General features: G+C 48.8%; 1 protein-coding gene across 6 annotated transcripts in view; it reads right to left on the bottom strand.

Moving 5' to 3' along the window:
* The window catches only part of LOC138837091 (rho guanine nucleotide exchange factor 26-like), a 79,115-nt gene extending 58,874 nt beyond the window's left edge, over positions 1–20,241 (bottom strand). For 3 of the 6 annotated variants that reach the window (XR_011375175.1, XR_011375174.1, XM_070035876.1), the window contains exons 1-3: positions 18,836–20,238; positions 18,101–18,140; positions 14,824–14,972 (exon numbers count right to left, since the gene is read on the bottom strand). Coding sequence is in view for 4 of the 6 variants with exons in the window: in XM_070035876.1 (XP_069891977.1) it covers positions 14,824–14,972; positions 18,101–18,140; positions 18,836–19,780 (1,134 nt within the window). In the remaining 2 variants the exon portion in view is untranslated. Of the gene's footprint in view, positions 1–14,823; positions 14,973–18,100; positions 18,141–18,835 lie in introns of all 6 variants that reach the window. The other 3 variants (XM_070035880.1, XM_070035879.1, XM_070035877.1) reach the window with 3 other exon arrangements.
* Positions 20,242–26,836: the final 6,595 nt, after the last annotated feature.

The following is a 26,836-nucleotide window of genomic DNA, read 5'->3' as shown; positions in this document are numbered from 1 at the left end:
TCAAATGTCATCAGTAAGTAGGATTGCACTTAGGCATGGTGCTTAGCCTGTAAGCTCAGTTACTCAAGAGAAGGAAAACAGGAGGGACCAGGTAGAAAGCTAATGAGACACCCAAATCATCCTCAATCAATAAACTGGATTCCGTGGTTTACACCTGTAACCTCAGGTACTCTAGAGAGGAAGACTGGAAGAATCATGATTGGCAGTAAGTCAGGGAAAAATGTGTGAGACCCTATCTTAAAAAAATAATAGAGTGAAAGGAGCTGGGGCTCATTGGTGGACCATCTTGGGAAGCAAGAGGCCTTGAGTTCAAACCCCAGAACCCCCCAAATTAAAAAGTAGAACTGAAAATTTAGAATAAAAAAGCACTGAAGCCCAGATTCAGTTTGGGGCTCTTGACTTTATACAATCTGACTAATTCATGAAACAGCAGACTCTAGACCAAATTGAATCCACATTAGTATCTAACACTTCAAGTAATAGAAATTACTCCAAAGAAAAGGATAGAGTATGCAGGACTCCAGTTCTGACCTATTTAACATATGGAAGTATTTCTGTGGCTTGTTAAGATATGAACTTAGGGAGTACATGCAGCTGTTACAGAAGTTCTAAATTCACAACCATAAATTGTACAGTCACCACCACAGAATTACAGTGACCTATATATTCTGCATCTGAAAGAGATAGAAATTAGCATCTAAACTTAATGAAGAATGCTGTCAGATACATCTATACATCAGATAATGTGTAGTTATTTCCAAAAATGCAACTTATAAAACTTGTAAGACAATAAATGTCCTCATGCATAGTTCATCTAGAACACGTGCTAGCTTCCTTCTCCGCACCTTGTTCTGTGGTCCGAATGCTGGTATTAACCCCCATGCTCGGATGCTGAAACCCTAACCTCCAAGCTGGTGGGGAATGACTCCCATGAAGATAGATTCTTCCTCACTGAGATCAATGCCCTTATAAAACAGCCCCCTGGGAGACCATGCACAACAGTGGAGAGCGTCCATCTATGAGGCAGAAAGCAATACAAACACCAGACTCTAGCTTTACCTTGATCTGAACCCCAGCTGTCTGTCCAGTTAGCATAGAGACTTCTGCAGCAGAAGCCTCCCCAGACTGCTCTGGGAAGGCCAGCACCGTCCTGCCCAGGGTCAGCAGGAAATCCAGATTTTGCTCAGGGTCATAGAAGTGCCATGCGGAATCCTGCCGTGGCCACTCTCAGGGATGGGATACTGCCTGTGCAGAGCCCATCCTGCTGGGGAGAGGCTAGGGTGAGAGCCCTTGCCCCGACTCCAGCGGCTCACCCGTCCCTGCAAAGCACACATATGCTCCTGCCCGCTCTCTCCATCCCTGTGAAGCATGCACGTGCTCCTGCCCTCTCTCTCATACTACAACCTGACAGTGTTTCTGGACAACAGTCTTCTGAGTGCAGAGATAGTGAGAGGACCCACAGTGGCTACCACCCAAGACTCAAATGCAGCTGGTTAAAACAGGTACCAGGCATTTACAAGGGAGATCACACTGGCAAACCACCACCTACACTGGACGCCCAGCAGAGTGAAGCCCTTTAAGTTTCCACAGTTCATTCACTTGCTGTGACTAGGCTGATTATGCCTGCCTCATGGCGATTCTCAGCATGAGTCCACAGAGGAAGAGACTGCAAAGAAGAATTGCACGCTAGCTCAGCATCACTCCCGGCTCCTGCCACAGAACCCACGCCCCGCAGCCACCCTAGGTGAGGAAAACCTGGAATTCCTTCACTGAAGGTCACCCACGGGGATGATCAGATGGCCTCTGAAGTTCTGAAAGAGAAGAAGCTGTCCTCTAGAACAGACACCAGGGGTTCGTTCCAGCCTACCTCATCCACAGAGTGGGATGCAGAGACACTGCTTGGCTTAGCTCTGAGCCACCCAGACAGCTCTTTCAGAGGGACAGCACACAGCTCACTGTGCACAGACCAGATGGGAACAGAGCCACTTTGTGGCAGAGGAGTGTGAGGAGAGGAGGGGCAGGCAGGGAAGGAAAGGACAGGAGGCGAGAGAAGGAAGGTAGAAGAAAAGAAGAAAGAATGAAGGGAGGGAGGGTGGGAAAGAAGGGGGATTATAAGGGCATTTAATAAAGTCTTACCCCATTTTAATTAAAAGTAAGTCAAGTAACAAGACAGCGACTTCCTAATTCATCTGCTCAAAACACTGGTCTGACTGTTCACTTTTTATTGTATAATTCTCATGGAAGTTCTTGAGTCTCAAGAGGCCCCAAGCAGGGAACATCAGGCTATGAGAAGGACAGTGAGACCGTCCAAGCAGCTTGGCGTTCTTCCTGACTCGTGTCTCATAGGCAGAGCCCAGGCTTCTAGAGGAGCTGAAAATACAAGTAGGGCAGAGGGATGGCCAAGGGTGAAGTGCTGGGCTTGGAGGGGTCCGGGAGGTGAACGAGACAGGAAGCGTTCCCTACTCCCCCAGAGTTGGCCTCCGAGACTGCCAAGCCCTGACTCTTTGACTCTCACTTATCTCCCAAGCTTCCCTGTGTCCAATGCTAACCACGCAGAGACACTGACTTTCCAGTCACTGCACCTCTGAATCCTGTAAACGATTCCCATCCCTTACAAATGAAACCACACAGAAAAGTCTGTCCTTCAAAGCCAGGCCTTTAGCCTACCTGGCCAAGACCACAGCTCAGACTCCTGCCCCTTCTCCAAACCTCCCGAGCTGCGATCTGTAACTACCCTACACTAAGACCACCCCCTACCCCCCAGACCCCCAAACCGCATGCATCCCTCTGGGTTCCTGGCCACTGCTGGAGTGAGGGCTTCAGAGTGAACAGCTCCTTGGAGATTTAGCCAAGGATCATTACTGGGCTCATGGCTCTCCACTTCTGTGAGACCACACCTCTTGGCCTGCGCCCACAGGACAGGGAGCACGGGGGCTGGCGCTCACACATCTATCCAGTTACAAGAGAAGGCTGATGGCACCAAGCACAAAGAGGCAGGAACTGCAGGGAGTAGGCGATGCTGTCTGGTTATCTAGGGAAAGAGAAACCAGTTCCCAAAGCACAGTATTTAGCTAACCAAACTGATGGTCCAAGCAGGTGTAACCAGCTAATGGTGGTGTGGCCATGTATAATCAACCAATCAGAATGTTTCTGAATTCCTTCTGTGGTTCAAAAGGTAATATAAAGAACTTCATCAGCTTTAAATTTTGACTTTTAAATGGAAAAATGTGGAAACAAGCTAATGACTAAAAAGGGATTAGTTACAAGAACCAAACAACCAGTTATTTGCTGAAATCATGTAGAAGCTTTACCAAGGTGTAGAAGGAAGCTTAATGTCATGGAGTGGCACTGGTGACATTGAGAAGAGCCTGAATCACACTGTGCAGCTTTAACCATGTGCAGAGGATATTACCACATGGCCAAAGGCAACAAAACCACTACTCTGTTGTAGAAGTTTTGCTTAAGAAATTACTTCTACAGCCACAATATCTCTCTCTCTCTCTCTCTCTCTCTCTCTCTCTCTCTCTCTCTCTCTCTCTCTCTCTCTCTCTCTCTCTCTCTCTCTCTCTCTCTCTCTCTCTCTCTCTCTCTCTCTCTCTCTCTCTCTCTCTCTCTCTCTCTCTCTCTCTCTCTCTCTCTCCAGTCCTGGAGTTTCCACTCCAGACCTGGCCACTGTCCCTTAGCTTCTTTTGCTCAGGGCTAGTGCTCTACCACTTCCAAGGCTTTTTCTGTTTATGTGGTACTGAGGAATTGAACCCAGGGCTTCATACACGCTTGGCAAACACTCTACCACTAAGCCACATTCCCAGCCCCTACATCCACATTTTCTTAAGAGTTATAAATCAAACTGTCAACAGTGATTGGAGGGGTAGAGGTCCAACTAGACTTTCTTCCTATTGATATTTCCAGGCTTTACTCTTACAAACATGCTTTGAAAGAATCACTTTCACTAACATAAAATGTATTTCAACATCCTCCCTCTGAAAAGAAAAAAAAGCCAAGTAGAATTGTCTAAACATAAACTGTAATTTTTGCGTTGCTTTGCTGTGGCCTGAAGGGAAGCCAGTGAGGAGAGGTGGCCACCAGCCGATAGAAGAAAGAGAGACACTGAGGTCAAGGGAGAAATACAAAAGATTCTGGGTCAAGTCCAAGCTGAGCAAATGCTTATGAGGCCGTGCTGAAAACCAGAGATGACAGACAGCCAGAAGCATGAGAGAGAAGAGAAGGGAGACCAGGAAAGGCTCGTACAACTGGGCAGGATGCCGTGACAAGTTTCTATGTGGTGGCAGGTGGATAGGAATGGCAGACCCCCCACCCCCAACAAATGATCATTTAGAACAGCACAGGTTACTATAAAAATTCAACGTGAACAAAACCTGTTTCAGAAAAATGGATGATAAAAAAAACAATGGCATGCATTAGATGTACAAATGTACAATGATTTGCTTGGGCAGGAATGATGTCATTGTACAGATACCTGAAAAACTGGCACAGAGTTACCTTTCTTCTTCTACTTGCCTACATTTCAGACTTTATTCACAGCACTCAAATCTGTGCTGGTGCCCACTCTGTCATTGGCCAACGGGGCTGGTCATATCCTCCAAAAAGCACTCTTCTGACCTTTATGCTCTCTGATCTCTGTGTCACTCGCTGGCATTCTAAACAGAAGCATTTTACATGCCTTATTTGTTTTGCTTCCTCAGCCACATTCTGGAATATAGGTTGGGTTTAGGCCCATGGCTTTTCCTACATTGAATACCATGCAGTAGAAAACAGGCAGTATCAGATATGAGCATTTTTCAAACTACAAGTTATTACCTTTTAATGAATAAGACAATAAAGTCATGAATCTCTAATCATTGTCTATTAAAGTAACAAAAGGAACAGAATAGAGAATACCACAATAAATTCCCAGTATGGAGGACAACTTCTGCTTTGTCCAATTCTTATTACACACACACACCACTCACACACGAGTTGTAATACAAGATGAAATATAGTTCTCAGTCACTAAAACAGACCACTGTTGCAATGCCCATTCTACATGCAAATTGGCACCAGACATATTCTGTCAGTCATGTCACTTAACCCACTCTCAGAGTGGGTAACTCTGAGGACAGGGAGTCACATTACCCACATCTTCTGTAGAAGAAACTGCCCACTGCAGCCACACTTCAGCACATGAAACATCATAAAGCCAAAACTGAGCAGAGTAGAGCTCATCAGACACCTTCCCATGTTCCAGTGACTAGTCCAGGGTGAAATGTGGCTGATCCACTATGATTCACTCTCTAGACTGTAAATGGGCAAGTTCTACCTGCAAGCTAAAAAGAGAACATGAGGGAAGGCCAGGGCTATGCCAGCCAGTGTCAGGTCTAAGCCATGCCACAGCAACTCCGAGTGCACAGGAGAAGGATAGGCACACTAAGCCAGCTTGTGAGGAGAGAAGACTGTCAACAGCAGTCACTTGGCTGGTGGAGATCCAAGCAAAACATGGAGCCTGATCTTCCAGAGCCCTGGGCATAGGTGCCCACTACCTGGGCACAATTCAGAGGCTCTGCCGCAGCACATTGCAAAACCTAACCAGAGGACCATAGGTAGCAGACTCCGCTGCCTTGACATACAGAGAGAAACAATTCCTGCCGGGCACCAGTGGCTCACACCTGTAATCCTAGCTACTCAGGAGGCTGAGATCTGAGGATCACAGTTCAAAGCCAGCCCGGGCAGGAAAGTCCATTAAACTCTTATCTCAGGGACAGCACCCAGGTCCAGAGTTTAAGCCCAATAACCAAAAAAAAAAAAAAAAAAAAAGATTGCCATTGTTCTTGAATATAGCCTACCCGCCTGCCCAAAAGATCTACCTAGTTGAAAATGAGTTGGTTATTAAATTTGATTTCCTAGTAGGTAATGGCTTGGAAGTCATCATATTACTACACAGAAGACAGCCAGGGCCCCAACCCAGGGCCCTCTGAGCCCAGGGCCCTCTGAGCCCAGGGACCTCTGCATCCAGGGACCTCTGCATCCAGGGACTTCTGTGTCCAGGGACCCTTTGCCATCCCAAGATTAGAGGGACGAGCAGCAACTCATAAGAAGCCCCAGATGAAGCTGGGCACCAGTGGCTCACATCCATAATCCTAGCTACTCAGGAGGCTGAGATCTGAGGATCACAGTTCAAAGCCATCCTGGGTAGGAAAGGCTGGGAGACTGTTATCTCCAATTAATCCCCAGAAAATCAAAAGTGGAGCTGTGGTTCAAAGTGGCAAAGAACTAGTGTTGAGCAAATAAAAGCTCACGGACAGTTCCCGAAGCCCTGAGTTCAAGCCCTATGGCTGTCAAAAAATAAATAAAAGTCCCAGCTGGGAAGCCATATCTCACCCCCTCACCCACTGTCACCTCAAAGGTTCATGCATGTGACATGCACTCAGCCTCAGCTTCCTCCACCCTGTCCTGTCAACCCCATCCAGGCACCTGTCTCCATACTTTTCAAATGTCAGAGGACATCACTTTCATCAACACCTTCCCTCCAGGATGGGACCTGTCCCAGACAGACCTGACAGCAGAGTCAACATGCTGCTCCTGACAGCACTGTGATTCTGTGTTTACTCATGAAATCACTTGATATCTGATGTTCCTGTCGCCATTTATGTATTTTCAAAGACAGGAGCACAAGGTGGAGTCTGTTCTTGCTCTATCTCCAGTGCTTAACATAGGTCCTCAATGAAGACTTGAAGTCCTTCATCTGCTTCTACACAGTGCGGTAACCAGATACTCTTTTAGGTCCCAGGTCTGTTCCTGGCCGAAACATCTCCTTTTGTGGTTATGCTCAACAAAACTAAATAACTGTGTGCCTGTCTCTTCCCACTTTCTTGAAGCACTCTGCTTTACCTGGGGAACATGACACAAACACAACATCAATTGTTTTGTTCTCTCAGAACCATCGGTAGCACAAATACTGACACACTACCGGTCAGCTGCCTCGGTCACTCAGCTCAGCCAGAGGAGCTTTGTTTCTATTTTTCTGTATTTTTCAGAAGGGGCTATGCAAAGTTAAGCACTGCTGTAATTCAGATGAGACCTTTTTATTTGTCTTGGTGCTCAGGATTGAGGCCAGAGCTGCATGCACGCATGCTCAGTAGGTGTTCTAACATTGAGCTGCACCACCAGCCCCAAGGAAAGCTTTAAAGATATCCACAGCATGCAAACTGTACTCAATGTACTGTAGCTCATGTGTAGACATGAAATGATGTGTATGACATATCATGCAGAAAAAGCAACTGCACGTGCATTATAATCTATATTCTTTATGTAAATAGATGTAATTTGTATTTTTCTTAAGAGTGTATGTGGAAAACAGACCCAAAGACCAATGGAATAGAAGATCCAGAAATAAATCTACAGGCCTACAGCCAGCTGATATTTGACAAAAGAGCCAAAGACATACAATGGAAGAAACACAGCCTCTTCAACCACTGGTGCTGGGAAAACTGGGTGGCCACATGCAGAAAACTAAAAGTGGACCCCAGCCTATCACTATGCACCAACATCAACTCAAAATGGATTAAAGACCTTAACATTAAACCTGAATCTCTGAAACTACTGCAGGACAGAGTAGGAGAGACACTTGAACTAATAGGCACAGGAAGGAACTTCCTGAACAGAGTCCCAGGGTCACAACAAATTGGAGAGAGACTCGACAAATGGGACTACCTTAAAATAAAAAGCTTCTGCACAGCTAAATCTATCGCAACCAAGCTAAAAAGACAACCAACTAATTGGGAAAAAATATTTACCAGCAATATATCAGACAAGGGGTTAACATCCAGTATATACAGGGAACTCAAGAAACTAATCCCTCCAAAACCTAACAAACCAATTACTAAATGGGCAAGGGAACTAAAGAGGGACTTCTCAGATGAAGAAATAAAAATGGCAAAGAAACACATGAGGAAATGTTCATTATCCCTGGTGGTGAAGGAAATGCAAATAAAGACAACCCTGAGATACCACCTTACTCCAGTCAGAATGTCCCACATCCACAAATCAGCCAACGACAAATGCTGGAGGGGATGTGGAGAAAGAGGAACGCTATTACACTGCTGGTGGGAATGTACACTTATACAACCACTTTGGAAAGCAGTCTGGAGGGTCCTTAGAAAGCTAAAGATTGACCTCCCTTACGACCCAGTCATACCACTTCTAGGCATCTATCCTGAACAACAGGAACCAATATACAAGGACACATGTACCTCCATGTTTATTGCAGCACTGTTCACAACAGCTAGGATATGGAAACAACCCAGATGCCCCACCACAGATGAATGGATCCAAAAATTGTGGTATCTACACACAATGGAATATTATGCAGCCATTAGAAATGACAAAATAATGGCATTTGCAGGGAAATGGATGGAGCTAGAAGGAATCATGTTGAGCGAGGTAAGCCAAGAGCAAAGAGACAAACGGTACATAGTCTCCCTGATAAGTGGATGCTAAATCCAAAATGTTAGGTGATATGACAAAACTAACAGGACTTAAGAAACAAAGAACTTCCACTCATCTGGTCAAACCACTACTAAATATCCCCATGCTGCTGATCACATGTATGGTGTATAACATGTGTACACCGTTATATGTTATAGACTGTGATAGACAATTTGCTTCAGGAAAGTTAGAATGAACTTGTGACTTTAAATGAGCATCATTATTCCACAATACTGTGAAATTCGGGAAATTATGTAATCACTTAATCACAATCAAAAAAAAAAAAAGAACCTAGGGGAAGGTAGGGAGGGAAGGGACGGTAGGGGGAAAACAATGGAGGGAGTAATAATGCTCGATAGGAAGTGTACTCATTATCTTACTCATGTAACTGTAACCCTCTGTATAGTATCTTTACAATAAAAATTAAAAAAAAAAGTGTGTGTGTGTGTGTGTGTGTGTGTGTGTGTGTGTGTGTGTGTGTGTGTGTGTGTGTGTGTGTGTGTGTGGTAGGGGGAAAACAATGGAGGAGGTAATAATGCTCAATAGGAAGTGTACTCATTACCTTACTCATGTAACTGTAACCCTCTGTATAGTATCTTTACAATAAAAATTTAAAAAAAAGAAAAAAAAGTGTGTGTGTGTGTGTGTGTGTGTGTGTGTGTGTGTGTGTGTGTTGAGAAGAGTGTTGCCAAATGAAGAACAGCATGATCTACAGAGCAGGGGAGAAAGACTGGGATTGCAGACATGATCAGAGAAGACCTCCATCCTATCTGAACTACTTGGCTTCTCTTCTGCACGTAGCACAGTCACATCCTGCTTCTGTAAGAGTGAGTCTTCAAACATGGTAAGAGAGTGCCTCCATCTATTTGTACTTCGTGGTTAGAGAGTGCCTCTATTTATTTGTACTTCATGGTAAGCACCCTCAGCATGGGACAGCTGACCTCTACCTCATCTCAGAGCTACAACAGGATGATAATTAGCATCTCAGGTCTAGGCTCATGATAAAGACAGGAACACTTGAGAAGTCACCGCCCAGAATGCAGTGTGGTGTGCATGTGCCTCAGGTCTAACTGTATCCACCTCTGGGGGTAAAAGTAAGCCAGATGTGAAAATGAAGGTATTTTTTGTTTTTAACACAAAAGATACATAGCCCAGTGCTAGTGGCTCATACCTGTAATCCTAGCTACTCAGGAGGCTGAGAACTGAAGCTAACCTAGGCAGACAAACCAAAGAGACATCTTTATCTCCAATATGAAGCCAGATAGAATTAAAGATATAAATTAACGATGGTAAAAATAACTCTGAGGTTGTGGCATTAGACAACCAAAAATGAAAAATTATGTGAATGTAGAAATTTACTATTTTAAGCGATTCATCACTGAACCTCTGCCTATTCATATGCATGTAAAAATGTAGGGAATGGAAGTGTTCTACAGCCATTCAATGCATTAAGCATCCCTATAAAAATGATGCTATTTCAGTTTCTGTTTGTTGAGCAACAGGGTGTTAGCAGAAAATGATAATGCTAACAATAAATACAGCTTATACCCTAAAAGAAAAAGTTGTACTCAACTGCTAAGACTCTGAAAAGGTCTGGGTTTTTTATTTTTTGAAGCAAATGAAATTTTGTTTATGGACTTCTCATTTTTCAAATGTTCATTTCCCATTCTGCAATTCCAAGAAAGTTTCCTAGAGAGAAATGTATGCTTTGAAAGCTGAGGTTAGCACGAAGGAGACCCTGGTCTTAATTCTAGACCTCTATCACCCCAATGCCAAGCATGCATGATCTGTGCCTATCTCCATCAGTCTTGTGCTAAAGATATGAGAATGCACCCCCAGCTGATTTTTTAAAATCTGCACATAGGCTGAAGAAACATTGGAAATGCTATGCAGTCACTAATTTAGTCACAGGTTGGCAAGCACAGAGAGAGCTGAGCTCAAAGATGGCTATATTAGGTGTGGAAAACACTCCAGCCACTGCGGCCTATGCCTCTGCCTCTAGAGCCAGAACACCCTTTTCAAAGGTACCTGGCATTTCAAGGTGGTAGAAACTATACAAACACACCCCATGGCAAACAAACGGGATCAGGGCATGGCTGGCAAGCAGGGCTCTGGTCCTGTCACTGACCTTAACAAAACAAACATGGGTTTCACAACAGTCATTGCTTAACAGGGCAGAGCAGTAGGAGCAGGGAAGGGTGGGGGAAAAACAAAAAGTTAAAGGAACTCGAGTTCATCCAAAGAGGCAGCCAGTACTTCTGGGCAGACCTTCGGGGAAACTGTGACACTCACTTTTCTCTCAGTACGCAGCTGGCCGAGCACCTTGGCGTTCCTCTAACAAGTACCCGGTGTTCTGTCCTGACAGACACAATCGATACCTTTCTACAAACCCACAAGCTTTTCCCAGAGACCCAAGAACACTTGGCTCACTCCACAGGCTGCCAGTGTGGGTAGATTCACCTGTGTGACTTGGGCACTCTTCCAGATAATTCTCCTTCCAGGTGAGAATGACTTCTCAAATCCAAGACTCCCAAGGCCCTTCTATGTATAACCATGTATAACCTTCTATGTATAACCATGGCCACTTCAGTCATTTCAAATGCATTTGTGTTCCCAAGGCCTCAAGTCTAGCACCAGTTACAACACTGGAGTCAACAGCCCTGCAGGTCATACACCACCAGAGACAACAAATCTTGTGGGTCCCATCAGTAAACTCCGACAATCCAGAGAACTAAGGCAAAGCCTGTCCCTATCCCAGGAGATGAGGGAGAGCCCAGGATGCATTCCTGCTGCATGGCCAGCTCCGCCTCTGCATGGCCAGCCATCGAGGCTAAATACACACACACTTAATTCACTGTGGGCCAGCTATGGAAAACTGTGGCCATTAAGTGCTCCTGACCCACAAGGCACAACTAAGTGCCCCTCTGACACAGTGCTAGTCCTCCTCTATTCCCAGATGACCACAGCTGTAGCATTCAGTCTGTCCAGTGCTTGTCCTCCTCTATTCCCAGATGACCACAACCCTTGCATTCAGTCTGTCCTGTCACGTGTGCCTGAGCACTGCATTACCCAACACTGTCCTAAGAAACCAAAGGAGATGTAAATAAACACACTCCAGCAAGTTAAACTACACAATGAGGGTTCAAAAGCCTTATATAACAACTATAACTATGGCAAATTGCTGCACATCAAGAGACTAGAACCTGGACCACTTCTGATAGTCAACTAATAAGGGCATTTCACCATCTCAGGAGCAGCAGGTGTTTGTAACAGCAATAAGAGTCTTTGGAAAAGCAAACAATCAACCATGGGTAACACGTGGGCTCACTCACATGATCCCCTCTTAACTAGATAGATGCTCACCAAGGTGAGACCAAACCCACTGCCAGAAAACCTTCTCCCTCCTTACTCTGCAGGCAGGGTTAAAGCCTTAATCACAGAAGAGGCTGGTATCGAAGGGACACACCCAAGATTCAATGGGCCACCCTAGTAAGTTCATGTATTAAAAGCTAGGTGTGGGAAAATGATGCAAAGCACATATCAACAGTGGAAGTTCTAAGAGCTGCCCTTTGCCCCACAGCTCATCCTCAAAGAGGGAGGACAGGAGCAGAGACAGGTGAGGAAGGTGCCAATGGCATACGGGAAGCACCCTCACAACCTGCAACTCCACACTTACTACCAGGCTAACTTCTACAGAAGCAACAGCTATGTTTTGGTATTAAAATACCCACTTTCTTAAAATCCAGAGGTGGTTGCATTTTTTGGATGGGCACTGGGCAGAAAAGCCATATGGGAGGGACAGGGACAAAGGAGAAGTTGTAGGATGGTGATTATTCCCAGGAAGGCAGGCAGAGAGAAGAATGGGAGAGTTGGGGATGCTGAGTGGGTCTTTCAGAAACCAGAGGCTGAAGCAAACATCAATGATAGAACTTTATCCATTTGTCCTGTCTGGGTAATGGGTACCTTTACTTTTCTATTTATTTAAATCATCTTGGAAGTACCTCATAGAGGAAAATTTAAGTAAATTGTAGAAATAAAAGACACAAAGAAAATGTGTGTTCATACCTAAGCAATGCTAACAGGCAAAGTCCATCTGTGCTTCATTGATTAAATATGATTACCAAGCAACACGATAAATACTCTCGTCTCTGGGAAGGTTACTCCAAGGTCATGCACACTCAAGGCTGATCCCACTTTACAGCTCTCCCTTCAACTAGCACAGCTTCTGATGTCACCCTGGTGATGAACATCTCTGTACATTTTTCCTCTGCTGGATGAAAATACAAGCTCACATGGGAAGCTGTACTGAAGGGTGACGCTGGAGTCCAGGAGTCTGCCCATGGTGGCATTGCATGCAGAAGCTTCACTGGACCCCTGTGTCAGTGACACCGGCATCCATATTCTGCTGATACTCAGAAGCCAACAGCTGTTATCGCAGACAGAAAATGCCCCAGATACACAGCCTCCTCCTCCCGGGTCCCTACCAAACGGTCCTCACCAGCCCCAGAGAGTGTCAAGGTGGCCTCTGTGGCCCGTCAGCAGTCTGTCCAAATACCTGCTTGGATATCTGCCTTCCGTGAGGACACCAGATTAGGAACACAATGCACGAAGCCTAAGGAGACGTACTACCACCTCACCACATTAAAAACACACAAATACCACAGAAGTAGCACACTGCTGAGGCCCAGCCCACAGATAAGAGTACAAGATTCCTATGTTTATTAATAAGACTGGCAACATTGAGCCGTGGCAGTTATTAGCCTGAGCTAAGTGGTAGGGGCTCGATTTCCACAAGGCCTGCTCACACAGCCTACCCGACCATCACTAACTCACTCCACTTTCCACACAACATTTTGAAGGTACTGGCACCTAACAGATTCTCCACAGAACAAAACTGGAAGGTGGGAAGGAGACAGAGGGAAAGGAGCTGGTTTCTGGAGCATTCGAAGAGGGAGGAAGAACGTGAACCAGAGTCATCCTCACCACCGGCATGCCATGGCCCCACCATGACGCTGGCCACAGCATTCCAACCCACATAGCTCTTTTCCGATGCTGAGTGCCTGCTCCAGACTCTCTGTACAATACTCTGTGTGGCTTAAAGGGAACTCTGCTCTGACTTTGCCTCAGGACTACTGAAGGTGTCCTGGCTTGTTTTGGATGCAATGTGACCCCTACCCAAGCCAGCCATGAGAATGCCTTCCAGCTTGCTAAGGCATGAGACACCCATAAAGGCCAGGCCCAAACTATGAAGTAAATTCAGCACCACACTGTGACGTTTTGTATGGCTTTAGAATGGAATACAAGGGCTGGGAAGGTGGCTCAGTGGTAGAGCGCTTGCCTTGCATGCCTGAGGCCCTGGGTTCGATTCCTCAGCACCACATAAGCAAAAAGAAAAAAGCCAGAAGTGGCCCTGTGGCTCAAGTGGTAGAGCGCTAGCCTTGAGCTGAAGAGCTAAGGGACAGCGCCCAGGCCCAGAGTTCAGGCCCCACAACTGGACCCAAAAGAAAAAAAAAATAGAATGGAATACAAGTCAGATATACACACAAGATGCCCAGAGACTGGATGTTCATAAACTGACTTCAAGAAAATATCCACATCCAAGGAATCTTAGGAAGAACTGTACTGCACTCCTTGTGTGTAGACAGAGCAACTGTGATAAGGCTCAGAATGTGTCACCCTTATATCATACACTGAACTCAAAAGAAGCAGGAACAGGTGCTGAACAAGGAGACTTTCCTGAACCCACAGCCTATCAGTCTTAAGACAAGTCATTTTGTCAAACCTACCCTTTGGCATTAGTGTCAGAGTTTGTGGTCATATTAGTGTCTGCAGAGTTTTGAGAAACCCTGCAACCTAAAGAGGCTTTCTCCTTAGGGTTACAGGATCAATAGGCCACATTTATGCCTAATTCCCACAATGTGGTCTTTTGCTCCCACAGATTAAAAAAAAATCAGGGAATCCAAGCATGGAGGCTCATGCCTATAATCCTAGCTACTCAGCAGGCTGAGATCTGAGGATCACAATTCAAAGCCAGTCCAGGCAGTAAAATCCATGAGCCTTTCCAATTAACTACCAAAAATCTGTAAGTGGAGCTGTGGCTCAAGTGGTAGAGTGCTAGCCTTGAGCACAAAAGCTCAGAGACAGTGCTCAGGCCCTGAGTTCAAGTCTCAAGACCAGCATGAAAGAGACAGAGATAGAGGTGGGGGGGAGGGAAAAGGAGAGGGAGATGGAGAGAGAGAGAAACAGACAGACACAAGAGAGGTAGAGAGGAAGAAAATCAGATATAGAGATCCATGAATGACCTTCAACAAAATACCCACACCTAAGGAAGCCCTCACTCACCGCAGAGAGCTGGCTCCAGGTGGACCTCAGGGGCTTGTGGTGGATCACAATTTTCCCTTCTGACTTCTGTTCTCTGGGCTCGGACTCTTCATCAGAGTCAATGTCAAGAGCCTTTTCTTTGTAGTTTTGATACAGGACTGCATTTTCTGCTAGAAAACAAGGCATCAATGACTCCCAAGCATTAGCTCACTTGTTCTAAACCTTCCTGTTCACATGTTGGCCTCTGCTTTAATGAGTGACGGAAGAAGAGTCAAAGATATTCTATCACTGAAGAATGACATAAGATGTTCCAGTTGAGAAGCCCCTGTGTCTGTACCCTGCCCCCAGGGCCTCTGACCTCCTTGGTCAAGCTGTCCAGAGAACATGGCCCCAGTTCCTCCCATCCACCACTTCTTATCTGTCCAGCAGCATGGCTACCAAGTCAGAAAGGAGAGCAAGACACCTCCCAGGCCCTCAGGAGCTGGGATTGCAGTGAAGAAAACCGTCAAATTCATCTGCTGACATTAGAGAATGACTCTGCATGCCAGCCACTGCTGCACACTGGGAGCATGAGGAACAAAAATCTTAAAAAAAAATCTCAGTCTTCATGTGGCAAACTTTGGTGGTGTTTTAGGCGTGGATCTATCTGTCATGGTGGGGTGGAGAGGTCTGAGGACATGCAGATGGTAAGGAGCATCGTTCAGACAGCCTAAGGCAGTGGACATTTATGACATGACACAGAGGAGTGGGAGCCAGGCAAATCCAGGGAACAAGCAGCTCCCAGGAGCCAATGACAGGCTTGAAGGCTATGGCAGGATCTGCTTGGTAGGCTGTACGTACAGAAGAGCAGGGAGGCTGGAGAGGCTAGCGTGTCATGAGGGAGGGGATGGACAGGATGGAGGGGAGTGAGAGAGGAGGAAAGGGTAGATCGTGCCTTGGAAAGAGCTTTGATTTTTACTCTAAGTGTGAGAATAAGCTATTGGAGGCCACAGCAGCCTGACATAAATACACACCTACACAGGGGAGGAGGATTTATAAACATAAGCCCTGAGATCAGACTGTCAGTATAACCTAGCTGGGGGTTAGAGAGGGGTCAAAGAAGAAAACCCCAGATGAAAATGTCTGTCAGCAGCAGAGATGCAGAAAAGGAAAAGCAAGTATACAAACTGAGAGGCCAGAGCAAGCTCTAAAGAAGTAAGGTTGGTGGGGCTGCAGCTCAGCAGTCTGAGGCTAAACAGTGCAAGGCAGGTTTAGGGAGATGAGCCAGTCCACATCCAACAAGGCTTTTTCTGGCCATGAGGAAGAATGGGACAAAAAGACTGAGCTTGTTCACAGTGTAAGGATTGTTATCTTGCCCTGACAACTGAGTCCACTGGAAGAAAAGATCTGCTTAGACTGGAGAGTAAAATACTAACTACTTAAGGGAGTAATTAGGGTGCATTTAGATGCCTAATGAAAACTTGACCTGTTACTTGGAAAGAACTCCTGAAAGCCGGGCGCTGGTGGCTCACGCCTGTAATCCTAGCTACTCAGGAGGCTGAGATCTGAGGATCGCGGTTCAAAGCCAGCCCCAGCAGGAGAAACCGTGAGACTCCTATCTCCAATAAACCACCAGAAAACCAGAAGTGGTGCTGTAGGAGAAACCGTGAGACTCCTATCTCCAATAAACCACCAGAAAACCAGAAGTGGCGCTGTAGCTCAAGTGGTAGAGCGCTCGCCTTGAGCTGAAGAGCTGAGGGACAGCGCCCAGGCCCAGAGTTCAAGCCCCACGACCGACCAAAAAAAAAAAAAAAAAAAAGAACTCCTGAGATGCTGGGGGGTGGGGGGAAGGGGCGGGGGACCAAGGGGAGCTAGAGGAGGGAGGGGGAGCTAGAGGAGGGAGGTGGTAAGAATGGTTCCTCAGGTAGGAGACAGTCAGAAGAGAGTGGGGATTCAGGTTGACTGGGGAAGGTAATGGATTTGGGATTTGGAGAGTTTACAATCTGCCTCTATCACCAATTGGTTTTCTAAACCACATGGTTTTCTAAAGCCATGCCAGAGGCCATGCAAGGCTGCGTTGTTCTCCAACTGTTCTGCATATGAAAACCAGATTTGCAGGCTGGAGTTTCCCTCCAGTCTTGGAAGGTCTTTGCTCGGTGCCAGTCCTCTGACAAACAGAAGCAGGTGGGTGACCCGTCCTTCAGACAGGGACAGGCACAGGTCCTCACTGCTGCCCTGCCCATGCTGCTTCCTGAGCTGCTAAGCATCCTGTATTCTCTGCAGACATGTATGTGAGAAAGAACTGTCTGGGTTCTTGACATTCTTTGTATTACCCTGTGTTCCAGTTCCCTCCATGATAAGATCTGGGCCATGAGTTTGCCTCAGCTAGCTAAAATACTAGTCTAGATCTCTCTACATAGCAACTGTTGGTCGTAAGACAGGTGTAATGAGTGAATTTTATAAACCAGTCATCTTTACATGCTCCAGTGACAAAGCCATCTTCACAGAAGTTATTTAGGGAATTGTGCTTGCCAGCATCCAGGTTACACAGTTTGTAATTCTGGGGTCTCACATTAGCATTACTGGTCCAAGGGTATGGTTTCCATCTTTCTTTCAAGCTTTTAAAACATGAGCATTTCAAAGCATGACAGAAAGTAATTACAATCCTTAACCGGGGGCTCTCTAGCCCCAGCAGGGGGCAGCTGACAGGCTCTTCCAGTCCTTCAGTGGACACTTCACCCGTCTATTTACAGAATGCCCACTAATCTGATTAGGGTTCTGACACCTGGTGGAAGCTGCCTTTGTTTTCAAAAGCCTTCATAGAAATACTACAGAGGTAACAAATCCTTCAGAAGATGTGTTTGTCAGCCAAGAGAACTCTATTTCTCCAAAGCTGAAACTTGGTAAGGAAACGGGAAGTCAGCAATGAAAATAAAACCTGGAAATACGGGGAAGAGAATATCAAATCAAAGGAAATGAGACTCAAGGAAACAGGCCATGAGATCCAAATGCCAACTACAAAGTTTTTAACAAAAAAAGGTGCAACTTGCTCTTACTTTTTCTGATGTTTTGAAGGAAATGGGATGGAAATTATCTGGAAGAGTTACCAACATACAAAAATGCCAATGTTTCATATGTTGTTGGCAATTAGTAGAAAAAGAATCAGCCTCCTTGCACAGCTTTGTAGTATATAATGTGGGAAGAGCTTAGGCATATCATTCATCACCTGTGGGTTTTTTTTTTCTGCAGTTGGATTTCTACGAATAATTTATATTCCACATTGAAGCCACAGTAAAAGTCTGGAAAAATAAATGCTTACCTTCTCCATCAAACGTTCCTTGTCCTTTCAGCATTTTTTTCTAAGAGACAAGAAAAGCAGGGGAAAAAAAAGAAAAGAGAAAGAAAGAAGAAAGCAAAGCAAACTGTATGATTGAGTCCACATAAAACAGAGCTATCACAAGTAAAGTAACTTCTTTGTGGTTGCACTCAGCAAGGCGGCAGGGCTGTGGTCCCCTGAGGAAGACAGCAGAGGCCCGTGCCCCTCCCCACCTGCAGGTCCTCATCTGGGGCACAGAAGTGAGTGCAACTCCTGGGCTACAGCAGGCAGTAATACTCTGTACCCTGATCTGAAGTTCTGAGCTAGTCGTTTGTTAAACACACCCAAGGATTAATGGGCAGAAAGCGGGAGGGAGGGGGGGGGTGCTGAACCAAAGGCCATGGTGACAAAAGCACCGAAAATGACAGTATCCCAGATCTTCTGTGACTGGTTTTAAAACTGGTCAGGAAACCAGGAGCATAGCAGAAGTGACCGAGCAGGCTGACACGGGGGCCAACGCTGACCTGTGCCACACACCCCCACCCCCCGCCGCGGGGTGCGGGGGCGGGCCACCCCTTTGGCTCTCTGAATGGGTCTGCAGCCGATTCTTACACGTGCTGGAAAGCTCTGGTCCCCAGACCTTAGTTCAGAAGTTAGACAAGGACGCTTCCCTTCTTTCCATGAAGTTGCATTAACCCCTTACCCGGGGGCCCCGCCGCGCGCGCCCACCCACCTCACCTTGACCCGGCCCAGGCTGGAGAACTTGTCCCGGTCCTCCGCCACAGCCTTCAGCAGGGGCTGGGACAGCCGGTTCTTCTTCTTGGAGCTGGTGGGGTTGTCCAAGTCCAGGCCACTGACCACGGCCCTGCGGTAGGAGGTGGAGCGCAGGCCCCGGCGCAGGGTCCCCGGGCTGTCCGCCTCGCGCTCCGCGACGTCCGCATCCACGTCCGCGGCTCCGGCCCCGGGTGCCTCCGCCAGGCTGCGCACCTTGAGCGCCCTCCGGTGGGGCTCGGCGCCCGGGCCGCCCCGGCTCTCCGAGGCCAGCGCCCTGGGGATGATCTGCCGCCGGCCCAGCTTGAGGGCGGCCGGGCTGTGCGTGCTCAGCACTGCCGCGGGCGGCTCGCGGGGCGGGTCCGGGTCCGGGTCCGGATCCGGGGCGGGCGACCCCGACGGCGAGTCCGCGGACGGCGAGTCAGCGTCCCGGCACCTCCGCGGGGGGGTGTGGCCGGGGCTGCGGGGCCCCCGACCCGGGTCCTGCGTCCCCGCACCACCGGGCGGCACGGCGAGGCCGGCGGCCGGCGCCCCGGCGGGGTCTTCCCCGGGAGTCCGCGGCGGCGGCGGCGGGCTCACGGCGCCGTTCGCGGGCGGGCTTGCGCGGGAGGCCCGGGGCCGGCGGGGCCGGGGGGAGGGGGCGCGGGGCTCCGGGGAGCCGCGAGGGGCGCTGGGCAGCGGGGGGCTCCCGTGCCCCTGCTGGCGGTCCGCCCCGCCGTCCGCCCCGCCGCCCCGGGGCAGCGCCCCCAGCTCCTCCAGCGGGAAGTCGGTGACCAGCAGCCCGCCGGCGCTCTGGTAGGACCGCGGCCGCGGCCGGTTCCAGCTCGGCGGCTGCGGCCCGGGGGTCGCCCGCCTCCGCCACAGCGGCGCCGCGTTGGGGCCCCGCGCCTCCACTTGGCTCTCGCCGTCCATGGCGCGGCCTCGGGGTCAGCCGGGCACCGAAGCCCGGTGTCGCCCGGAAGGTGGGCCGTCCCGGAACTCCGCGCCCCCGACTCCGGTCCCGGGCCCCGGCTCCGAGCCGGGTCGCCGAGCCGCGGCGGGGACACGACCGCTCACTGCGCGGTTTACACCGCGCGGCCCGGAGGAAGGCGGGCGCCGCCGGGGCGGGCCGACCCGACCCCACCGCGCCCCGCCGCACCCGGCGACCACCCGCGCCGCTCGCCCAGTAACAGACCCGCCCGGAACTCCGGACGAGTCCAGCTTCCTCAACAAGTCGGCCGCAGGACGCTCCCCTCCGCTGCCATCCCGCCGGCGGCGCCCCAGCTGTCCGCGTTACCCCTTAGGGCGCGCAGACCCGGCCGAGGAGCACGGCCTGCCGCCGGTGGCTGGCTGCGGTCGGGATCGTGGAGCCGCGCAGTCCACAGCGTTTCGCTGCCGCCGCCCGCGGCGCCGGCCCCGCCCCGCGGGCAGCACCGCCCCTGGGCCAGGCCCTGCCCCTGTCCCGGCCCCGCCCCGCCCAGTCCCGCCCCTGTCCCAGCCCCGCCCCTCCCAGGAGCCGCGTGGTTCCCGCCTCTAGGCCAGGTCCCGCCCCTGTCCCGGCCCGGTCCCTCCCAGGAGCCGTGTGGTTCCAGCGTGTAGACCAGACCCCGCTCCCCACCGTGAGCCGCGCGGTTCCCGCCCCTAGAATAATCCACGCCCGGCCACGCCCCCTATAGTCCCCGCCTCCAGATACAGGACCCCGCCCCTTTCAAGTCCCCGCCCCTCGTCTCGGCCCCGCCCCTCCGCGGGAGCCGCGCCGTTCCCTCCCCTCGTCTTGGCCCCTTCCCTCCACGCGTGTCCCGGAGCCAGGCGGACCGGGCAAGTTCCTGATGGTTCGAGAACCAGACCCCGAGCTGGTGGCCTAACGGGGACAGGTGGAGGAGGTGGGGTCGTGATCAAGACACTGCGTGGGAAGGAGCGAGGGCTCGTGACCCCACGTGACCCGGAGCCCGCAGACCTCCACAACGCCATGTGAGTGCGTCCCGCAGTCCCCGCGGTGCGTGGGGCGGGCGGTCTCGCGGTTCCCGCGGTGACTACAGCAGGCTGCACCGGGAAGCAGCGTGGCCTGAGGAGCTGGGCCCCCGCCCCGTCCTCCGCACCCTGTCCTCCCCTGTCCAGGCTCCGTCCTCCCCCGCCCCGTCCTTCCCCCCCCCCCGCATCCAGGCCCCATCCTCCCCGTCCAGGCCCCGTCCTCCCCCGCCCAGGCCCCATCCTCCCCCCCCCTCCGGCCTCCCTCCCCGCTTACAGCGGGGGGTCCCCGGCCCGGAGCCCTGACCACTGCCCGCCACCCTCCACCATCCGCAGGGATGCAGCCAGGTCTGGTGAGAGGCCCAAGTGGGGCCTCTCGGGCCTCTCTCCGTCCTGCCCTCCCTCTCCGCGCGCCCCTGTGTGCGCACGTGCATGTGCATATGTTGCCTGCGCGTGCCTGTGAGTGTCCTGGGCCTAGCGCCCCGCGGTGCCCTCCGGCTCCTGATGGTCCGCTGGAGGAGAGGCTGGGCCTCTGGCGGGCTGGCCCGGACCTGAGCCGTGGCTCTGGCTCCTTGGTCCCACTTCCCAGGAGGCCTAGGGCGAAGAACCGCGGCCCGGGAGCGCCCGGGTCAGCGCTTCCCTGGTGAGCCTGGCGTCAAGATCAGCCCTCCCTGTGCGTGCGGGACCCTGGCGGGTGCAGGGAAAGCCAGCCACGCGTCCATGTCCATCCACAGGTACCTGGCTGGAGGCGTTCGTCACACCCCACGCCCAGTCACACCCACGCCTGTCCACAGGAACAGCCAGGAACCGGCTTTCCCCAGCAGCCTACCTTCAGAACATGTAGGAGCTGCATGAGATGAGTGTGTGAGAAGGTGGTGTGCTGCACCCAACCACGGGTCTAGTGTTACCCGGACAGGACAGCAACTGGCACTGCCTTTGTTCCCCAATGACCCTGCTCTCAGAAATAAGAGGAAACATGGGCCAAGTGATCATTTAAAAAGCACAGTCCTTCTGCATTAGTGAAAAACACATAAATCCGCAAAACTTTAGGAATATTAAATGGAAATTTAAGATTATTTAAATGTATATTAGGATAACAATGTTAATAGGAAAATAATCAGGAAAAAGAAAGGAAATATGAACAGCCTGAGAAGCAGCATTTAAGAGAGGATACCAATCTCCCTTACAGAAATACACTGATACTAAAAATATATTCAGCCTAAGCAATCAAAACAAACAAAAAGGGCAGGGGGTATAACTCAAGTGGCAGAGCACCTGCCTTACTTAAAAACTTAAAAACTGGCTGTTTATGGTAGGAAATTAGTTAATGAGCCACACAACCATCAAAAATAGTGGCACTCAGCCTGGGGCTGGTGACTCATACCTGTAATCCTAGCTTCTCAACAGACTGAGATCTGAGGATCAAGGTTCAAAGCCAGCCAGGGCAAGAAAGTCTGTGAGACCCTTTTCTCCACTAAACTACCAAATAAGCTGGAAGTGAACCCACAGCTCAAGTGGTAGAGAACTAGCCTTCAGCAAAAACAACTCAAGGATAGTGCTCAGGCCCAGGGTACAAGCCCCCCACCCCCCAAAAAAAAGTCACAATAATTAATATGTAGTTATTTGTGTATAACTTCCAAAAAATGCCAACCAGTGAAAGACTTGCCTCTGAACACATTATACTAATGTGCTTTGCGTTTTCTAGTTATTTGCTATCATGAAAATAATATGTATATGTACTTAGAGCTTAGATTTTCAATATTGACCAGATTTCTACCATTTACCAGCTTTACCATTTCTACCTGTGGACACCAAAGCGAAAGTGATCTTTTAGTTTTGTTTTACTGTGAAACAAGTTGCCAGACAGTGACATAAAATACAACTTTTATTAATTTTGTTTCTCATGGGTCTGTGGCTGCTTTGGCATTTTTTCAGCAGGAGCATCTGGGTCCTCTGGGGTGGCCAGCAAGCCACGGCCTAGCCTGGTCAGGGCCTTGCCTGGGCCCACAGCGAGCTGCGGCCTTTCCTGGTCGAGGCAGTGGAGGCTACCACCTGAGTCCACAATCCTCTGGTCCTCAAATGTCCAACGTTCTGGATCAGATTGTGTCCCTGATGCCTGAGACTTTGGAGTCATAGGTCAAAATGGCAAAGAAGAATCTAGAAAGCTCCCTGGGGATTTTTGGAATTGACTAGCTCTCATTGCACAAAAAGAAGTTCATAAAAGGAGACTTTCAACAACGCAATAATGACATACACTGTACAGTATTTTAAAAAACATTTTTTAGAATTTGAGATTTTTTAACTCATCCAGGCCGCATCACTTATGAGGTAAGAACTCTCTTCATTTCACAGGGGAGGCCAGGAAAGCACAGAGAGCCTGTGTCAGTGCTACTACACCATGTTGCAATGGTGAGTCCATTTTTCATTATGATATTTGAAAATGTAAGCATCAGCAGTCGGACTGGCTCCTTTCTCTATTTCTCACAACTCTTTTATAATAGGTTGATCACTATAGGGTAACAATCAGAATTATCAACAGGAAGAGCAAGAAAGGTCTTCCAAGAAGGAAGAGGACCCTAAAAGCCAAAGGAAGGACAAGGTACATGAAGAATCCTGTTAGTGCCTCAACTCACTCAACTGCTTGCTGGCTGCAGGCCCAGGGCTAGCTCCCAGTACAGTGGTGAAGAATGCTGAGGCTTGCTGTGGTCCTCCAAGAAAGACCAGCCTGGAGCAGTGTCTGTTGTTAGCAACACCGCTCAGTTCATCCATATCTGGGGTGGGAAGCCCAACATTGAGCTGAATTTAATGTGAATGGCAATAGCCAGCTAATCTCTTTGCAGGGACACCTTCACACTTGATGGACGTGGACTCCACCTTGCAGGGCACATGGAAAACACACCCAGAGAGCAGAGCAGCATCTACGGCAATGAAAAAAAGGAGAAAATAGGGCAGAAGCTAGAATGCGGGGGAGAAATAAGCAGTTTTAGTTTCAGTACTGGAGATGTTTGTCAGGAAGTCTGGAAGTGGGTTTCAGTTTGAGTTTACCACTTTCCAGCTGTGGAAATGAGGACAAGTCATGTGACCCCCCAGGACCACGGATTCCTCAACCACAAAAGTCGTGCCTCCTTGCCAACACAGCTGGGGAGCACTGGTACAGATTAGACCAATTTAGATGTGGTTGGCCTCGTGGCTCAGAAAGCAAAACACAGAAATTAGGAATGGAATCGGCCTGGAAAAGACCTGGCCAGGTAACTGCAGAAAACTCAGTTTTCAGTTAATGTTCCCCTTGCTTGGAATAGCGAATATAATAAAATCCTGTCATTTCTAACTCCAGGGTAAGAAAAAAATGATTATAATGAGAAAAGGGTCAGAATTCATGGAAAATGGCCAAGAGAACTCTTGGTGGGAACCTAAGGGAGATCTTAAAACCTGCTGTAAGGAATGGTTTGTTCTGTCTGGTCACCTCTGCCCAGAGCAGCACGCTGTTGGCTAGCCCAGGATCAGGGAGAATCGTTCAGATTTGATGTGGTGAACCTCCAAAGACTATCATTATTTGGAGTGGTTATGTTTCCAGATAAACCACAATGTTAGTGGAGAGAAAACTTTGCAGGGCTGCTCTGGGAGTTCTTTGAATTACATGGCTTCCTCTGAGCAGTAACTTTTTTCATTTGTCTCTCCTCTGAGCTCATGGTATGGCTGGAATAGAATCCTCAGTTCTTTCAATAGTCATTTCCTGGTGGTTTTGGTTTTTGTATTGTTTGCTGTAATTTTTTTGATGAATGCTTTTGGTAAAAAGAGGCAGAACAACATTTTAAAATTCTCTCTTACACTCAGTCCCTGCTTCCCTCCTTGCTCCTCTTGAAGTCTCTGCTTCCTTCCTAGGTTCTTCTTGAACCCAGCCATTAAGTTTATTGTGTTATGCAGATAAGCTTAGGTATCCCCATGGACTGGACCATAAACACTACTAAGAAACTGTGAAACTGCTGTTTTTGTTCATCAAAAACAGTCAAACCCAGGCATCAGTGGCTCATGCCTGTAGCCCTAGCTACTGAGGAGGCTGAGAGATGAGGATTGCAGTTCAAAGCCAGCCTGGCCATCTCTAACTACCAAAGAAGCCGAAAGTGGAGATGTGGCTCAAGTGGTAGAGCGCTAACCTTGAGTACAAAAGCTCAGGGACAGCTCCTAGGCTCTGAATTCAAGCCCGAGGACCAGTATAAAAAATAAATTAAAAAGGCAAAACCCAACACATTGAAGACAGGAGCAAACAGAGTTTCACTGGGTTCTATCTGCATTAACAACGGCCAGTCAATGGTAAACTGCTGCAGAGACATCTTCTGAGCTGGCCTGCTCCTCTCTGGAAGTTAGCTCACAGGCGCTGTTGCTTACATCTCCCTTCTTTGGGCAGTTACTCCTCAGTGCTTTTCCCCCTGCTTTCTCTGGCTGAGCAAAACAGCCAGGTGTGTGTGTGTGTGTGTGTGTGTGTGTGTGTGTGTGTGTGTGTGTGTGTGTGTGTGTGTGTGTGTGTGTGTGTGTGTGTGTGTGTGTGTGTGTGTGTGTGTGTGTGTGTGTGTGTGTGTGTGTGTGTGTGTGTGTGTGTGTGTGTACAGAATCACAACTCCTGTTTCATGAAACCAGGTAAGTAACATGAACAAAGAGGCCCCAAAGAAAGATTATTTTCTTGCTGTTCCTTCAGGGTGAAGGTTTTGGAATTTGCAAAAGAACTCAAGATAAAACAAATTCTGGTGTGTGCATTCCGTTTTCCAGGTAAAATTGTATCAGGAATCACGTGGGAATACTTAAGACAGACCAGGCCTTTCAAGTTTTCTCTTGCCCAGATTTCTTTGGAAGAAATCCAGTCTTACCTAACTCAGAACTCTAGCAGAAAAAAAAAATAGCTGAAATAAACTAAGCCCCTGGGTTATTTGGTTGTGTGTTTACCTAGGTATTCTGGCATTTGGCTCTCAAGATAAAGCTTTTCAGACTTGTTATTTGAACTCAGGTTTGCCATAGACTTTAGATTGGAAGAATGAAAGCATGTTAACAGTCAGTCTCTCTAAACTGTGTACACCGGGGTCACTACCACACTGCTCAGGTCCTGCAGCATTAACAGAGGAGGAAACATTTTTCCCTGACTGGAGATCTACCACCTAGCAACCACTTTGAAATGTGTTCTGTTCTTCCCAGAACTCACAAAGCCCGGTTGTGGAATGGGAGGATTAGAACTTTGTTTTCAGGACAACGCCATGCTGATCAGGAGGACTGTTTAATTCAACTGCTCAATTGATTGTGGAGTAGGCTTCGCAGATACAGACAGACAGGAAGAGTACAGGACATCAGATGTGCCACACTGGAAATACAGCCCTCCAATTCAGTTGGGTATGTTGTGTTTCTGCTCATTAAACATGGCCCCTCTGTTTTGGAGAAACTTTTGGAGGGCAGAGCAGATGAGGGCTAGTAAAATATGGGTCACATATATTAATGGGATCCCTTCAAGGCCCCTGACCTTGAGCACTTAGCACACCTTTCTCAGAACCCTGACGATTAGAACCTGAGCATGCAGCCATGAGTGTGAGCAGCACAGGGACTCACAGAACAGATGGCCCCATTCCCAGGATGGTTCCTGGGAAAGCTGAATGGAGGCGCACCAAATAGGGGTCAGGCTAGGAACTATTGGATCACAATTGTAATTCTATCTACTAGGGCCACAGAGATTGGGAAAGTCCTGAGGCAAGCCCAGGCAAAAAATTCACAGGATCCTCATCTCAAAGAAGAATGGAGTGCAGCGGTTCACATCTATCATCCCAGCTATATGGGAGACTAAAAGTGGGAAGATTGGGCTTCTAGGTCTCATCTCAGTGGGAAGTGCTGGGCACATCAGCAGGTACATGCCAGCTACTCCAGGAAGCAAAATACTACCCAGGGAGGGATGGAGGGAGAAAGTATGGAAGAAAGGAAGGGAAGGATTGGTGAGGAGCAAGTTAAAGGTATGAAACCCCTCCGAGGGAGATGGTCTGTGGTAAG

This window comes from Dipodomys merriami, unplaced genomic scaffold, assembly GCF_024711535.1.
Source record: "Dipodomys merriami isolate MVZ:Mamm:240054 unplaced genomic scaffold, mDipMer1.0.p SCAF_261, whole genome shotgun sequence".
Classification (NCBI taxonomy): Eukaryota; Metazoa; Chordata; class Mammalia; order Rodentia; family Heteromyidae; genus Dipodomys; species Dipodomys merriami.
The sequence above is the reverse complement of the archived record's forward strand: the minus strand, read 5'-3'. Positions and strand labels throughout refer to the sequence as shown.